This window comes from Electrophorus electricus, chromosome 23 (genome assembly GCF_013358815.1).
Source record: "Electrophorus electricus isolate fEleEle1 chromosome 23, fEleEle1.pri, whole genome shotgun sequence".
Lineage (NCBI taxonomy): Eukaryota > Metazoa > Chordata > Actinopteri > Gymnotiformes > Gymnotidae > Electrophorus > Electrophorus electricus.
Genome location: NC_049557.1, coordinates 11,212,153 through 11,227,761, shown reverse-complemented (window position 1 = coordinate 11,227,761; position 15,609 = coordinate 11,212,153). Strand labels below are relative to the sequence as shown.

General features: G+C 45.5%; 3 protein-coding genes across 11 annotated transcripts in view; 1 reads left to right on the top strand and 2 right to left on the bottom strand.

Moving 5' to 3' along the window:
- Nucleotide 1: 1 nt before the first annotated feature.
- Nucleotides 2-5,123, bottom strand: ccdc181 (coiled-coil domain containing 181). Of its 7 annotated transcripts, none has more exons than XM_035522144.1 (6): nt 4,947-5,123; nt 4,141-4,256; nt 2,777-3,688; nt 2,474-2,620; nt 1,919-2,076; nt 2-1,393 (listed from the first exon to the last, which is right to left on the bottom strand). In XM_035522144.1, exons 2-6 carry the CDS (start codon nt 4,243-4,245, stop codon nt 1,222-1,224), a joined length of 1,494 nt encoding a protein of 497 aa, XP_035378037.1. In that variant the 5' UTR covers nt 4,246-4,256; nt 4,947-5,123; the 3' UTR covers nt 2-1,221. The 7 variants fall into 7 exon arrangements, with proteins under 7 accessions (XP_035378037.1, XP_035378038.1, XP_026882060.2 ...); XM_035522145.1 differs by having other exon boundaries at nt 4,953-5,123; XM_027026259.2 differs by having other exon boundaries at nt 97-1,393; nt 4,141-4,251.
- Nucleotides 5,124-5,518: 395 nt separating this feature from the next.
- cpox (coproporphyrinogen oxidase) lies at nt 5,519-9,656 on the top strand. Its single transcript, XM_027026242.2, has 7 exons — nt 5,519-6,189; nt 6,936-7,079; nt 7,512-7,622; nt 7,988-8,129; nt 8,328-8,546; nt 8,773-8,877; nt 9,137-9,656. Exons 1-7 carry the CDS (start codon nt 5,676-5,678, stop codon nt 9,219-9,221), a joined length of 1,320 nt encoding a protein of 439 aa, XP_026882043.1. The 5' UTR covers nt 5,519-5,675; the 3' UTR covers nt 9,222-9,656.
- A 557-nt stretch (nt 9,657-10,213) lies between these two features.
- prrg1 (proline rich Gla (G-carboxyglutamic acid) 1) overlaps nt 10,214-15,609 on the bottom strand; it is a 7,469-nt gene continuing 2,073 nt past the window's right edge. For 2 of the 3 annotated variants that reach the window (XM_027026243.2, XM_027026244.2), the window contains one exon: nt 10,214-13,880. In XM_027026243.2, coding sequence (XP_026882044.1) covers nt 13,413-13,880 — 468 coding nt within the window. In that variant the 3' untranslated portion in view covers nt 10,214-13,412. The remainder of the gene's footprint in view (nt 13,881-15,609) is intronic. The other variant, XR_003411752.2, reaches the window with a different exon arrangement.

The window sequence follows — 15,609 nt, the reverse complement described above, 5'->3', positions numbered from 1 at the left end:
GCTGGGTAATGAAGTTTTTCGGCAGATGGGACTACACATTGAGATCATCGCTATTGTGAGGTCCTGTCTTCCTTTCAAACGTGCCAGAACCAACCATTATAAAGGCTACCTAGGCGACGTTTGGCTGGTATATATGGAGCTTTATGTTAATTTTAATATTATATTAATTACTTAATAACACGTACAATTTCCACACACGTTCAGAGCACAGAAAACAGTGTAACTCCAGAAGTACTTTCTAGGTAACGATCTTATTAGTACACTGAATTACATGAACTATTTCAGAGTGTCATCTGATAAATATTAAAATTACCAAACACAAGAATATGTGAAAGCTACAATACTATAATAAAAATATAATTTAAAGTTATACAAGTGACTGCTCCTCAGTAAATATACGCACTAGTAAATATACTATACTCATTCCTAGAGCACCTGGATGTATCTAAGAGATAGAAGAAGACAGACGGCTATAGAGTATTTCAGCTTCTGGATCAGATCTTTGCAGATCTGACGCCAGCCTCGTGACATCACCAGTGTAATCAGACAGAAAGGTGGTCACTGGACGTAAATCCTTCACAAACTCACCACTCTTGAAATTAGTTAAAGTGTGTTGAGGTCTTGTAGCACAGCCTTGTTGTCTGACATCACCTGATCTGTCCAAAAGGACATTTACAGAGATGAAGATATGTGGAATGAAAGAGTGGAGTTTTTCTTTCGTTCACGTCCCAGGCCTCTAACAAGAGTGATCTGTGCTGTCTAAGAGACATGGGGAGGAACATGTGAGAGATGTTCTATTTCTGATGTAATTGCTCATCACGGTGGCTCTGTGGTTAGCACGTTTGTCTCTCAGTGCTAGGGTCTTACGTGTGAGGCCCTATCTGAGGGGAGTCTCCATGTTCTCCCCATGTCTGCGTGGGTTTCCTGCGGTTTCACGATATCTGTCTGTAAAGCGTCCTTGAGTCTAAGAAAGGCGCTATATAAAAACTAATACTAATAATAATATGTGTAGTTATGACGATTGTGGAACGCGACAAGCTTAACAGTGGTAATCGTAGTGATTCCTGTGGTCGGAAACCATGGACACTGTGGGAAGGGAGGAGCTCAGACGCTGTAACCAGCGGTGACTGCAGTCGGAGGAATTCACTGGCGGTAGCTCCATCCCTGGACACGGCGAGACAGTGGGTGCTCAGTCACTGTAACCATGACAAGCGCTGGACGTCAGAAGCAGTAGCTGTAGGGGTCGTCGAAGCGGAAGGGTCGGCTCTCGCTCACACTGCACCACGGGCGCTGCGCTCGCCTGGCGCGCCGCACTTCCAGCATCAGCCTGCGGGAGCGCACTCGAGCAGCGCGCTGCTCCGCCCGCTGCTCCGCCCGCTTCCGCCTCAGCCACCTGCAGGGGAGTTGCGTGCCGTGACTACATGCTCAGACCGCCCCCTCCACCCACTCAGGGGTCTTGCCCCACCCGCAGCTACATGTCATACATATTACAGTCATAGCTGATGCTACCGTTACCCTCTGACGTCAGACTCTTGACTGCAGCCTGAAGTGCTGCGGTTATGCATTTACGTGGTTTGAAACCCGTACATGACCAATGACACTGAATCTACAGGGCGCTACTTCACAGATTTTGAAAAGAGCAGGTTTCACAGTCTTGTGGGTTTCCTTCTCTGACTCATGTGATCCAGTTTACCACCGAGATAGACGTTTTACTGGATTGGGCATGTTACGACAGGGAAAAACCAAAAATAGATTTAGTGTTATCAGTGTGGGTGAGTAAGTGGGTAACTCAGAATTGCTGGCGGTAAAAACACATCAGACATGTTTTGTCAGGTTTCTACATACTGAAGAACGGGAATGTCACAATCCGTCAGGTAGCTTTCTTTCTTTCGTTTGCTACCCGGCGTGAGTCACTCACAGAGCAAACGCTTTGTCCCGCTCCTCCGGCGTGCGCAGGTAGGGCGCGCTATCGCGCTCCAGCCGCTTCATCTCCTCCAGCTGTCTCTCCTTCAAGTGCTGCTCCTGTTTCTTCTGCAGCCAGAGTCGGAATGCCTCATCCGGGTCAGAGCACTCCTTCTGCGTATACGCACGCACACACACACACACACACACACACACACACACACACACACACACACACACACACACACACACACACACGCACACACACACGCACACACGCAAAGAAAGGGAGAGAGATATCCACATATGCACACAGAAAGACTAATTTTATCCAGCAAAATATAATGTTGAAAACACACACCACTTTAGCTATAAATCAATTAAAAAAAACATCATACTAAAGCAGAAATAATCCGTGTAAGTTGTGTCAATTGTAATGGCACTTGTACTTTTTAAACTGTCCAGTTACAGATACAGTAAAAAAACAAATTTTTTTTCCCACATCCCCATTATTGCTGTAAGAATGGGATGCATCGGTTGCAAGTGCTCTGGCGCCACCTGGTGGACAGACCTTGCAGCTCAGCCACTCCATCTGCTGCGCTCTCTGAACTCTCCTCTCGTCCTGTAGCTGAAGCCGCTTCTTCGCGAGCCACGCTCGGAACGCCAGCTCGTTTTCCTCGCGCTTATGCTCCTCTTCCTCACGCCTCCGCTCTTCCTCCTGATAGCCAGAGAGTGGGAAGAGGCCAGAAATTAAAACAAACACACAAACAAGAAAGAACGACAGTTTTAAAAGCTCAGATTAATTCTAAAATCCTCTTAAATGTTCAAATCAACATTCATCACTGCTGGTCCCTGGGTTACTGTGCAGACCAACCTCTTGGGCGAGCTTCTGTCTCCTCTGCTGCTGCTTGGTCAGCAGTTCTTTCTGTTGTGGCGAGAGGGTGAAGGTGCCGAGAGCCGGAGCTCCGCTGGCCGACTGGACCCTCCGCGTGCCACCGATCCCCTGCCTGCCTGATGGCCCCTGGGTGTGGCTGGCAGAGTTGGGCCGGACCCGGCCGCGGGGCAGAGGAGGTCGGGGGACATGCCGTGGCTCGGTCCCTGCCTGCAAAGCCAAGCTAGACTTCACAGACAAAGAGGAGCTCTTTACAGGTTCCGTTTGTGTCCGCGGGGAGCCATGGTGACCGTCGCTGTGGCATCCAGGCAAAGGCGGGAGTAGGCCTTGGCTCTCTACCTCCTTGTAGCTCACCAGGTCAAACTTCCCATCTCGTTCGACCAACACGCGCCCTTCCCTCGCTCCCACTCTCTGTCCATCCCTGTGCCTGTCCCCACCAACGTCCCCGCCCTCCCTTTGCTCCTGCGGAGAGATCTTCAGCTCCAGCATCTGCTCCGCCACGTCTCCATCCACCTCGAGGTCCCTGCAGGGGGCGCTGTAGTTCTGGGCAGGCACCACCAGGTCCACCAGTGTGTCTTTGAACTGCAGACGGCGTCTGCGCATCTGGTCTGGAGCCTCTTGGTCCTGCAACTGTCTGTTGGCCTGTTCAATCTTCTGCAGGAGAGATTGATTTTCTTCATCCTCGTTATCCTCAGCCAGAGCCGTCTCCGTGGTAACACGGTCGCCGTCGGTGGGTGTCAGTCGATGCTCTTCTGCTCCACTATCGTCTCCTTTGCTTGGTGTGTCTCTACCTTCGTCCACTCTCTTCTCATTTTCATCCAGCGCTTTGTCTATCTGAGCCTCAACATCTTCATCACCATCATCATCTTCATCATCATCATCATCATCGGGGTCCTGTTCCAGAAACAACAGAGTTAGTCAAGATCACAACAATGAACAAAACAAGCAGAGTGAACTTCTGTTCTGGAGCTGAGAGGGTAAATGAGTGTGTGTGTGTGTGTGTGTGTGTGTGTGAGTGTGTGTGTGTGTGTGTGTGTGTGTGTGTGTGTGTGTGTGTGTGTAGGACACTCAGATACATAGAGAAGCAGCTTTTAATAATGAATTGGAATTAGACAAAGATTTGCGTCTCAGTGAAAGTGTTTGTGTGGATTTGTGTCAGTAGGTTGGGTTTCACACACACCATTTGCTATGGTAAGAGAACACGCAGGCTAAATCTTATGAGCATACACACACACAGAGATACAAACACACAGGTCTTCTACATATCTATCTCTCAGACATGCAGCAGACTCAATCATTCACAATAATTCACACACGCACACACACACACACACACACACACTGACCTGCTCCGCACCCTTGCCCTCGTCCTCGCTGATCAGCCAGTCCAGGTCTTTCTCAAAGTCGTCATCATACTCCTCCTGAGTATTAGTGCACACGGCTGTACTCATCTCTCCCTGCACTGACACACCAGCACTCATACAATCAACATGAATGAGAACACAAAGCATTAAACCAGCAAACACACTGCCTCTGTTTCTTATGCTTCAATTACAGCAAGGCACAGCAAGGCACAACATATACCCACCCACCCACCCACACACACACACACACACACACACACACACAGCATCACAGCACCACAGAATGAGTCACTTAGGAATCAGTTCTCATTTTTATACCAAAGCCAACTTCTTTTCAGAGGACATTCAGGGGTCAAATTCAATCTAAAGTCCTAATTTCTGTACAAATTTCATCATTCAAGTTTCATTTTTGTATTACTGTATTTTGATACAGGAAAACACAGTTAACCAACATTTCTTTTTGCCCTTACACAGACAAATCAAACTAAAATCACTGAGCCAAAATGTAATATGATTTAGGGTGAAACACAATTTTTCTTCTTGAGGAGAACAGAGATTATGACTCGTATTGCATGAATACAAGGAAAGAAACCAAAACCAAATAGACAAAACCAGTACGCAGTTTAATTTGGTGGCATTGTACAAACAGATAAATTATAGCTGTTGAAACATTTTTTAAAAATATACTGTGTTTCATTACCATAACAACAAGGTCTGGCTGATAAACAGTGCAGTGTGTGCCGGGTGGACCCCTGACCTTCTGTGACCTGTGATGTATTTCAGCTCACCTGTACCTGGGCGAGGCTGTGTCCTCCTGCTTTATGCAGTAGCTCGTGCTCAGAGGTGTTCATCAGCTGTCCTCCTGGAAGCCTGAGGTTCCTGCGTGCACCTGCGCGTGTGTTTAATCCGCTCGCTCTCTTAAGCCGGCTATAACGTGTTGTCATAGAGACAGACAACACGCGCCTGCGCAGACCGTGGAAACACAGAAGGGCTCTCCAGTTTGAGATGTCAGTTATGATACTGGCTGTGGTAGCACGCTGCAGCCTGTTTTGTTATGTGTTTATATTTATGAATGAAGAATAAAAGGAATTCACTTACTTGTAAATGCAGAGCACGCGCCAGAGCAGGCTGGTATTTACTTGCCTTACACCAAGAATGAGCAATTTCTTTGTAGATCGGTTGAAATAATTCTCAAAAATACATTTCTTTTACGATTTGCAATTAAAAATAAACATCCACTGTATTTATTATTATTATTTGCTAAGACAAATCCGTTTGTTGAACGTCATGTGCTTTGGGACAAACGAAATGCACAACTTATTCATTTAAAGACTACATTTCCCATAATTCATCTCAACCTGGAACACGTACGGCACGAAGGCGACAAGCCACGCCGCCAGGAGAGACGCATTAGGCGGAATCGCGGAGCTCCGGCTACGTGCAGAGCTGCACGAGAAGTCGAGGAACCTGCTGGGCAGTAGTTCACCTGTCGTTCGTTATTCGTGAGCGTTGGGAAGATGACATCTTTCGTCGCGTGCGCCTTAAGCGGGACGTTACGGTCCGGCGCGAGGATGTGCAGCGCCTCCAGCCTGAGGCTCGTGGGTCTGGGCTCTTCGGCGACGCGTAACTTTACGGCACGAGGCAGATGGTCTTCCCGAGTTACGGGACTGAGGCACGTGCCTCCCGGTTCGGCGGGGGGGGTTGCGAGCGGGCGCGTTAGAAAGGGGGTGTTCGTGGCGACCGGGGCGGCGGTCCTGCTTGGTGCTGCGGTAGCGGGCGTGAGTCATTTCCAGCGCGCTGAGATGGCCACGAGGGTCTCCGGGGTCGACATGGAGCAGGGCGACATCGCCGAACGCTGCAAGTCGTTCATGTCTCCGCCAGTCACCGACATCGAGGTCCTGCAGCGGAAGAGCGGCGATGTGAGCGCGAGGATGGAGATGCTGATCATGGAGACGCAGGCTGAGTTCTGTAAAGCGCTCGAGGAAGTGGACGGTGGCACGTTCAGAGTGGACCGGTGGAACCGTGAAGAAGGTATTTACATCTACAGCGTTCAGCCTTTAGTACAACGCGAGCGACTGAGGGTTAAGCGTCTTGCTCAGGGGCCCGGCAGTGGAAACCAGGCAGTGGTGGAGCTTGAACCATCAACCTTCTGATTACAAGTCCAGTACCGTAAGCACTGAGACACCACTGTAGTGGCGCTGGCTTAACCTCACCTCTGAACAGCAACCTGCTCTAGTATTCAGAATATGTCCCTAAAACTCACTAAAACAGGACATGAATAGAACACCACACTGCTTTTGCAGCTGAGTGTAAATAAACGTAGTTTAGATAATGTCTGGTATGTCAAAGAGCTCTACTGGAGAACCAGAAATACTCCTGTAGGCACTAGAGATTGCTTAGTGGTGATATTTGATCATTTCCAGAGCCACTCTGAGCAAGATCAGTAAGAAAAAAGAACAGAAACACGTAAACTGAGGAAGTAAAAGTGAAAATTTTGTGTCTGTGTGTGTGTGTGTGTGTGTGTCTGTCTGTCTCTTAGTTCAGTTCAGTAAGCTTTACTGGCATGACCATATACACTTACAGTATTGCCAAAGCAGTATTAAAACATGACCATAACACGTTACAACTTTTTCAATTATGGAAATTAAGAGTTAGAGAACAGTGATTGGTCTGAAATAATACAAATATTAATAAGAATAATTCTTTCTTTCTTTCTTTCTTTCTTTCTTTCTTTCTTTCTTTCTCTCTCTCTCTCTCTCTCTCTCTGTGTGTGATAGGTGGTGGTGGGATCAGCTGTGTGATGCAGGACGGTAAGGTGTTTGAGAAGGCAGGTGTGAACGTGTCAGTGGTGTCTGGCTACCTGACGGAGGAGGCCGCCAGACAGATGCGCAGCCGTGGAAAGAACCTCAAGGGGAAAGATGGTAAGCAGACAACTTCCTGTTTCTGGTTCACCTCTGACCCCATGTTCTGTATGGTCTGCTGTGGGAATTCCTGGGAATAAGGTTTTTTTCCCCAACCAAGGGTTGGACCATGGGTAGGTTCTCCACCACACCTGTTTTGTGAAACTCAGTCTTTTCTGATAAGAGTGAAGTTCTGGGTTGTTTGATTGTTTGTTGTTCAGGAGTGGTAGCCCCCTCCATGTACAAGACTGTGAATTAATGCCATGTGCATGGAATCGTTGGGTTTGATCCCGGGTCCATCTGCAGCGAGAGTGTGAATCAGAAGCACGGCCCCACACTTAACCGACTCTGCTCCTGCATTCCCCCGTCTGTGGGCTCAGATGGTCTCTCTTTTCCGCGACACTAGCCACGTGACCTGCATCTAACCGCCCTCTCTTTATCTCTCTGTCACAGGGAAGCTGCCATTCATTGCCATGGGCGTCAGCTCCGTCATCCACCCCAAAAACCCCCACATTCCCACAGTGCACTTCAACTACAGATACTTTGAGATCGAAGAGGAAGATGGTGAGTTCTGCTGTGTCATTGTGTATTCAGACCAGGCTCTGTGTGGACAGAGATGTTGCTATCTCAACAACCCCACCCATCTTCCTGCCCCTCTCTCTCTCTCTTGCTCTCTCTCTCATTAATGATACTTTGCTGATATAACTGTTTTGTTAACACGAATACAAACAGTGAGCTATAATACAAGCCTTTTCTATAATACGCAACAATATGAATATATATGAACAGTGTCCTACAATGAGAACAATGGGGAAAAAAACAGAATGAAATGAAGATAATTTTATAAAAAGAAACAAACCATACAGAAATCCTTCATCTAGAGGTGTGTGTGTGAATGTAGGTGTGTTTGGTTCTGTCGCCCTCTGCAGGCTCTAAGCAGTGGTGGTTCGGTGGGGGCACTGACCTCACGCCTGTTTACATTAACGAAGAAGACGCTGTCCACTTCCACAGCGTCCTGCGAGAGGCATGCGACAAACACCACCCCCGGTTTTACCCCGCCTTCAAGAAGTGGTAGGAGACTCCTCACCCTGCTGATAGACGCGTGCGTGCGTTTGCGTGTGCGTGCAGTCCAGAGATAAGACGCGTTCAGTTATTTTCTACTGCAGCTGTTGGGTGCTATTTCGATAGATTACAGTTGGTTGATTGGTCATGGACTTTTATCTATGCACATGGGATGAGTATGTACATGTCCTGCTCCCCCTTCTGCAGGTGTGATCAGTACTTCTACGTTCGTCACCGCGGGGAGACGCGCGGCATTGGTGGGATCTTCTTCGACGACCTGGACTCCCCCAATCAGGAGGAGGTGTTCCGTTTTGTAAGGAGCTGTGCGAAGACCGTGGTCCCCTGCTACGTGCCCATCGTCCGAAAGCACCTCAACGACACCTTCACCCAGGAGGAGAAAGACTGGCAACAAATCAGACGTGGCAGGCAAGTGAGAATCAGAGAGAGAAAATGAAAAAAGTGAACAAAGATTTTATTAAATCACGATGTACAAAAATAAAAAACCATGATCACAAACATATTCCATTCAGCTGGTGTATGTGGTAATTTGAAGTTACATTTTGACAGTTCTGATTAATTATATGATATATATTTGATATTAATGTTCCCTGTATGTATTTGCTATAGCAGCCTATTGACCGATGTGTTCCAGGTATGTGGAGTTTAACCTGGTCTATGATCGGGGTGTGAAGTTTGGCCTCGCAACTCCAGGCTCTAGAATAGAGAGCATCCTGATGTCTCTGCCACTCACAGCTAGGTCAGGTGTCTGTGTGTGTCTGTGTCTGTGTGTGTGTCTGTCATCATGCCTGCTGTTTCAGTGGCATTATTAGTATTATTACTAATACTACTGCGAGTATTAGTACAAATACTTATAGTAATAGTATTTGTACTAATACCTGTAGTAGTAATATTAATAGTGTTATTATAATACTATAATAGTAATAATAATAGTCTGCCATTTTCGGGCTGCTCCCCTGTGTGTTTGAAGTTCCCTGGCTCTGTTCGGCTCTCGGCAGGTGGGAGTACATGCACGAGCCCGCCCCAGGCACCAAAGAAGCGGAGATGCTTGAAGTTTTACGCAGCCCTAAGGAATGGATCTGAGAGGACTCGCCCTTCCAGAGATGTCTAGCGTCACTCAGCTTCTCTGCAGAGCCTGTCAAGGAGAAATAATTCACTAGAACCTTCCACAAGCCATTTCTGCTGTCTGACAAACATTTTTTTACCCATGTGGAAACCACATGAAGTCCTTTCTCTCAGGGCAGGAATGTTACTTGCTGACTGTTTTCTCACGTCTCGACGTGACCTCTGGAGTGGAATTAGTTTGTTTCTCTCATGCCTTGCTGACAGGATGCAACGCTCTCATGCGATGATCGTGTTTCTTTACATTAACACTTTTCTGCTGCTTGTTTCACTGCCATTTTGATGTGACCTTCTGAGCTAATAGCACTACTGTTCTGTGGAAACTACCAGGCCTACAATATGAATTTTGTGTCATTTATATGTCAAAAAAACATTAAAGAATCTTTTGTAACTATTTATTGTGGAGCTTGTTTTCACACAGAACCAACACTTGGTGATGGACTCTCAACATGGAAGCTAAGTGGTAAACAAATCGTTTGTGGCGATACATCTCCACGGTAACGGAGCATTCGGGCACCAGGTGATGCCTGTTCACACAGCGGCCTCTTGCCATGACCAGAAAGTTAAAGAGTTACTATGTACCTGTGCCAGCATGTCTACACAGACGAGTTACCCAGCAACAACTGATCAAAGCATTTCAGTCTTTTTCAGCCTTTCGGCACTTAGGAACAGGCTGTTCAGAGCAGAGTGAATGAATCAAACTGGTCATTTATTGACACACAATGATAACATTCAAATTAAAACCTTGTTGGCAGTTTAATACATTTGAAACTAAGTGGTAGACCATCTGCCGGCGTTTACTGTTTGACTATTGCTGTATGCCGCTTTTTTATTTAATATTATAAAAAGGGAACTTCTCATGCATGACCTTTCTGCACATTTCTGATTTTTATCCCTCAACAGCAAATCCACAGCTTGAAAAACTTTATTACAAATAAAATTAAAACTCTAAGTTCCAAAACAAAGTTAATGTTTTATTATGTACTCACACATCTACTCACACATTGTGATTTTGTTGTCTGCAAACACAATTAAAAAAAATTAAATGAAAGCACCACGTTTAGTTACCATAAAACTCGCAATCGATATAACCAGCTTTGCTGGCAACTCTAACTCCATTTCTCAAGGTGATAAACTTTAAAATGAATACATTTCTAATAATGAAACAGTATTAATCAAAGTGACAATTGTGAGGTTTATTCACGTCTCCATCCTTTCACTCTGGCTGAGCAGGTTAAGAGAAAGAAACATCCTCTGCCATGTTTTATTTCATCATTTATAACATCAATATTCCTCATTAAAGGACAAGAAATGCCCCCAGAAAAGTGCATTCACTCAAAACAGTTTTAAAAATGCAATAATGCAGTTATATTACTCTTTTATAGTGTGTGAACACACTCACAAATCCATAAGCCGCAGGGCAACATTCCTAAAATCACATGCCTTCACAGATCTTTCTGTAGTAGTCCAATGACTTTAACACATCTCCCCCCACCCGGATTAACAGCGTTGAATTATACCACTGTTGTCCTTTAAGTGGTGCTAACTCCCCAACCCTGACCTCCTAAGCTAGTCAAACCCAACGCAGGATGTTTGTCATTCAAGAGCAGAAAAGCCAATTCCGTTCTGCCCATAACAGCACAGGAGCGATGTCTGTAAAAGACAGACATCCCCCTGCATCTATGCGAGAGTCCCGATAGTGAGGGTGTGTTCCAGCTGTCAGACGCTTTTCTTTGCTCCATCTCCACCATCAGAGAACACAGGATGTCTCTTCTGTAGATCTGCACATCAAATAAACTTCCAGCAGGCATCTGCTGTCATGGACGCTCATGCCAGATCCCTGCCGTTCATTTCAACTCGCCAATACTTTTAGTTTACTAGACAACTTTTGTTTGACTCAAACATAGTTCAGGGGGCTGATTGTTTAAGACATCAAAATCCATGATAAATCTTTACTGGTAATTGAGAACATGTAACGTTAGATTCAACTCGATTGCTAAAGTTAGATTCAACTCATTAATTCCCATGTAAACAAAACGCCCCTCCGACTTTCAGTCTGGTACTCTGGATAAACACCCATTACCCCATCCCCCATGACTGAAAGCACTCACATTTTTACTTTTTTTTAATTTTCAAATAGTAAAATGCAATTTGTTAAGGTTTTTTTGTCAGTTCTAAAGCTATTAGTGAGAATTTTCTATGCATAATAATAAATGATTTTCTAACATTTTCAAAGAGTCTGGGTCAAACTAGATCAACAGTAAGACCCAATGTAGAATAATACCGCCCTCGTCTCTCTTTTGGACCAGTACCTCCAAACCCGAGACGCCGTATGACTGCTGGACCCAGTTATCTGAACATGGCTCTGTGGCTTCTGAAAGGAGGGTATGGCTGTTGAGCACACTTGCTCTGGGAGCCATACATGCTTCTGTATCACATTCTCAGTTTAACACAACAATCTATCAAATGACCAGTCCTATGCAAAAATTTGATTCAGTTGTGTTAACATTCATGAATGTTAAAAAAAAACATACAAAAAACCCACAAACAACAACAGAGAAGATTACTAATCTCAGCACAAACCTGAGGAAACCTGCAAAAAAACTCCCACAAAAACGTTTCCTGACGTTCCGCAACTTAACAGTTGTCTTACAAACTACAACGTCTCACAAAACACACACACACACCCCGAAATTTCTTGGCAATAGTGAGCATATAATTTTTCACCTGAATTTTTTTTTATACTTGTAAACCTAAAGGAGTAACCAAGTGTTATTAAGAAAACAAAAATTAACCAAAAAAAAAGCATATTCTTTCTATAAACCTTTTTTTTTTTTTCCAAAATATAATCAGTGCATAGCAAGTATACTTTTCTTCTGACAACCATCGCACAAACTGCGGTGAATTGTAGTTAAACCTCACTGGCAACCCATTTCCTCAGTATTGTTAACTTGCATGAAACTGCGTTTCTGATGACAGGAAGCGTCTGTTCTGCTTCTTTCCTGTAACAGGACGACTCGGCTGGCTGTACTCCAACAAGCCCGGCACTCCCAACACACACGCATTCCTTCTGCCTGTGTATCCACACACAACACCGTGAGCGATGACTTCACAGGAACGGATATAGTTGAGTCTGAAAGAGACAGGAAAGAAGCAGACAGACAGACAGACACAAAGCTGTGTCACCATGTGCATACACAGGTAAAAGGAGTCTAAGTGACCGATGCTCAGATGAGGTACATCAAGGCTCACTGCTCGGTCTGCCACTCTACAGGCGTTGGATCCAACACCAACGCTGCAGGGCCGTATCAGGCAAGAGTTTGCTTGTGATTTCCAGGTTTTTAAGTTCGGCTGCAGGTTCTGTTTCCTTGTTAGATTTTATTATTTTCTTGTTGAAATGAAATGAATTAAAACATTAGTGTCAACACAACTTCCCTACTTACACAAACAAATAAACAAATACAAAACTGTTCCTCGGGTCTGCAGTTGATCATCGTGTAGCGTATCCTCTGCCCTAAGGTAGCAGCCTGGGCTTCTGAAGGGCTTCACAGTCGTATTCCTTAGCTCGAACCAGGTGTGTTCAAAGAACCAGGGCTTCATAATGCTGCAGGCCTCCACGTCCGGTAGCAGAGAGTCCCGCTCCACGCAGTTGTCCGTGTGTGACATGGAGAATCCTGCTCCGCACAGATCTCTGTGTTTTGCCAATACTGATAGTGAGCACTGTGTAATGAGGTGGAACGTTAAGAGTGCTCTGTCATGACGGAATCAGAACTGAAAGGTTGAAGAGTGGACACTTCCTCTGCTATTCCCTATTCTACCGGGCAGATCTAAATGATGGGGATGTTTGCATCCAGGCCCAGAGAACAAGGACAGTGACGCTGGCCAGCAGAATTTCCCAGTTAAGCGAGACGGCTCGGAGCAGATGGGCATGACGTCTGGGTACAACAGGGACTGTCTAAAGCAGGATTGAGACTTCCATTACCTATTAGGAAGCATTTGATTTCAAGCAGGCATCTTCTGTGTTTTGCTTGTGAAGTTTGCTGGTATTAAAAAACCTGTTTCAGCAGTTTGTGAAGGACAGACGCAGCAAGGCGGATGATAAACCTCAAGAAGAAGGGGATGTCTGGTGGGGTGTTATGATTGGACGATACCTCATTTTGCATGCCCAATCATAACGTTGTTAGCAGAGTTATTTATAATCTCTTCATACTGTGGGGGGGCTTCTGTCTCTACGCGCACATCCATATGACCCACGGCTTCCTCATAAGAAGGGGGTAGGTCCCCTGCACTGCCACGCCCAGGTGTGAGGTCAACACCTGGGTAGGCAGGGCTACCAGGTGCACTTATCTCAGAGTGTGGGCTGAGGTCAGGTCGGTAGTCTCGCCCCCACTGGTCCATAGAGACTACGGCAAGGGTGGGGTCTCTCTGGGGTCGGCCAGGGCTGCGCTGGGATCTCTTGCGCGAGTGACACCTCCATGCCGTGACGGAGACGGCAGCGATAAGGAGCAGAACCAGCAGAAGTGGGAGGATCAGGTAGAGGGAGTTGATTCCACCCGCTATAGACTCTAGACCTCCAGGCTTGGGGCTGCTCTCGCGCTGATACTCCTCCCAGAATCGCCTCTGCAGCCAATCACAAAACAGGAGGGAGGGATCAGGTGACAGGGGAGTTTCAAAGCCCTCAAAAGGGAGCTATGCAGGTCACCAGCTGCACAGATATTCAAAACAGCATTGCACATAAACTACCATCAACATGTTCAGGAATTAAAGGAACCCAACACCATTCACGCCACCATACACCATCTGCACCAGTACCTGGCTGCGGCTTTTTGGTATGCCTGTGTGTGTGCCCCTGGGTCTTCTCTGGCTACCAAAGAATCCAAATGAAGCTACTGGCTGGTGACTGCTCTTTAGTCCACGACACACTGCACTTATGGTTGTGACAATAAAGCTTAGTCTCTGCCTTGTCAGTCAAAATTAGTCTGAAATATTTCAGGTTTTTCTAGATACAGTTTCTCACATTTATGGCATTTAGCTGATGCTTTTATCCAAAGCGACTTACAATTCTGACTGAGTATAACTTGAAAGATTGAGGGTTAAGCGTCTTGCTCAGGGGCCCAACAGTGGCGGGACTTGAACCAACAACCTTCCAATTACAAGTCAAGTACCGTAACCACTAAGCTACCACTGCCCTACCTCTTAATTAAGTAATCCATTGTATTAATTATTAACTTATTGTTGTGTACCGTGACCATTAAAAACAGTTTTCCCATCAACCCTACCTAGCATTCAGAACAACGTTCACATTTATTTGTGCTTCATGGAAGTAACTCCTTTTGTACGTGTTAAAACTGCAGCTCTGCCATTTTTCAGGAAAGCCTGGCCGAGGTTCTTTCTTTTAGAGTTCAACTTTCCTCCCATATGGCTCAGTTTCTTTTTCTTTCTTTCTGTCAGTGCAATTTTGACTTGGTCTTCACAGAACTAGTTTTGCTGTTTTATCCTGCCGATTTCGTTTTAAAACTGTTACTTGATTTAGTGTCGAACAGCTTGGTCTTGCCAGTCATTTTTATTGCGCTTTGGCTAAAGATGAAATGGTGTCCAGACTTTTCTAATGCCAGCGGTTTTTCCCTACTTCTTTATATTTTCCGAATGACTGGTTTTTAAATACAAAGTATTTTGGTTTCTTGTCCTTCACTGTTTTCTGCATTTACCTGAGCAGGCACTAACAGAACAAATTCAAGACACCTTCTAGTTCAGACCTTTTTGGTTTCTTAAAGACTGCTGTCATACCCACTGCAAAGACTACAGTGATTTTACTGTTAATCCCACAAGCCTTATAATACACTTCTGATTCTTTAGGTGTAAAAGTATATTTAAAAATGCATGTAATTAAGTCCTTGAATACCTCAAGTTCTTAAATAAATTGAAGTACAAACAGACCGCTTGTATACAAAACAGTGTACTATCTGCTATTTTCTGCCATCTACCAAAAAATGTCCATCATTAAGCAAATCTGTGGGTGACCTTACACTCGCGACCTAGTAATGACCTCAGTACCCTATAACACCAGCTCCAACACCCTGACCAGGCAAGAAAACAAGTGTCCGTGCTTTAAAGACGCCAGTCCTCTCTGTGTACAAGAAGAAATGTAACACAGCAGAACTTGGCCTGTGCTCGTCATAACGGTCGTCATGGGAACCAGGTGGTTCAGATTCCAAAATACGAAAAATGACCCACATCCCCCACACTGTCTTCAAAAACGTTAGCTAAAGATGTTACTGTACATGAAATCCACTCCTTTGTGGTATTAATACATGTTTGTTCTCAAATTCATATTTGAGAATAAGGCATT

Excerpts from the sequence above, each read along its gene's own strand:
- ccdc181 (XM_027026259.2), bottom strand. The coding sequence starts at position 5,102 with ATGACAACACGTTATAGCCGGCTTAAGAGAGCGAGCGGATTAAACACA. Across the intron at positions 3,689-4,140 it reads AGGGCAAGGGTGCGGAGCAG|GACCCCGATGATGATGATGA; the intron begins GTCAGTGTGTGT and ends TTTCTGGAACAG. Across the intron at positions 2,621-2,776 it reads GACAGAAGCTCGCCCAAGAG|GAGGAAGAGCGGAGGCGTGA; the intron begins GTTGGTCTGCAC and ends TCTGGCTATCAG.
- cpox (XM_027026242.2), top strand. The coding sequence starts at position 5,676 with ATGACATCTTTCGTCGCGTGCGCCTTAAGCGGGACGTTACGGTCCGGC. Across the intron at positions 6,190-6,935 it reads CCGGTGGAACCGTGAAGAAG|GTGGTGGTGGGATCAGCTGT; the intron begins GTATTTACATCT and ends TGTGTGTGATAG. Across the intron at positions 8,130-8,327 it reads TACCCCGCCTTCAAGAAGTG|GTGTGATCAGTACTTCTACG; the intron begins GTAGGAGACTCC and ends CCCCTTCTGCAG.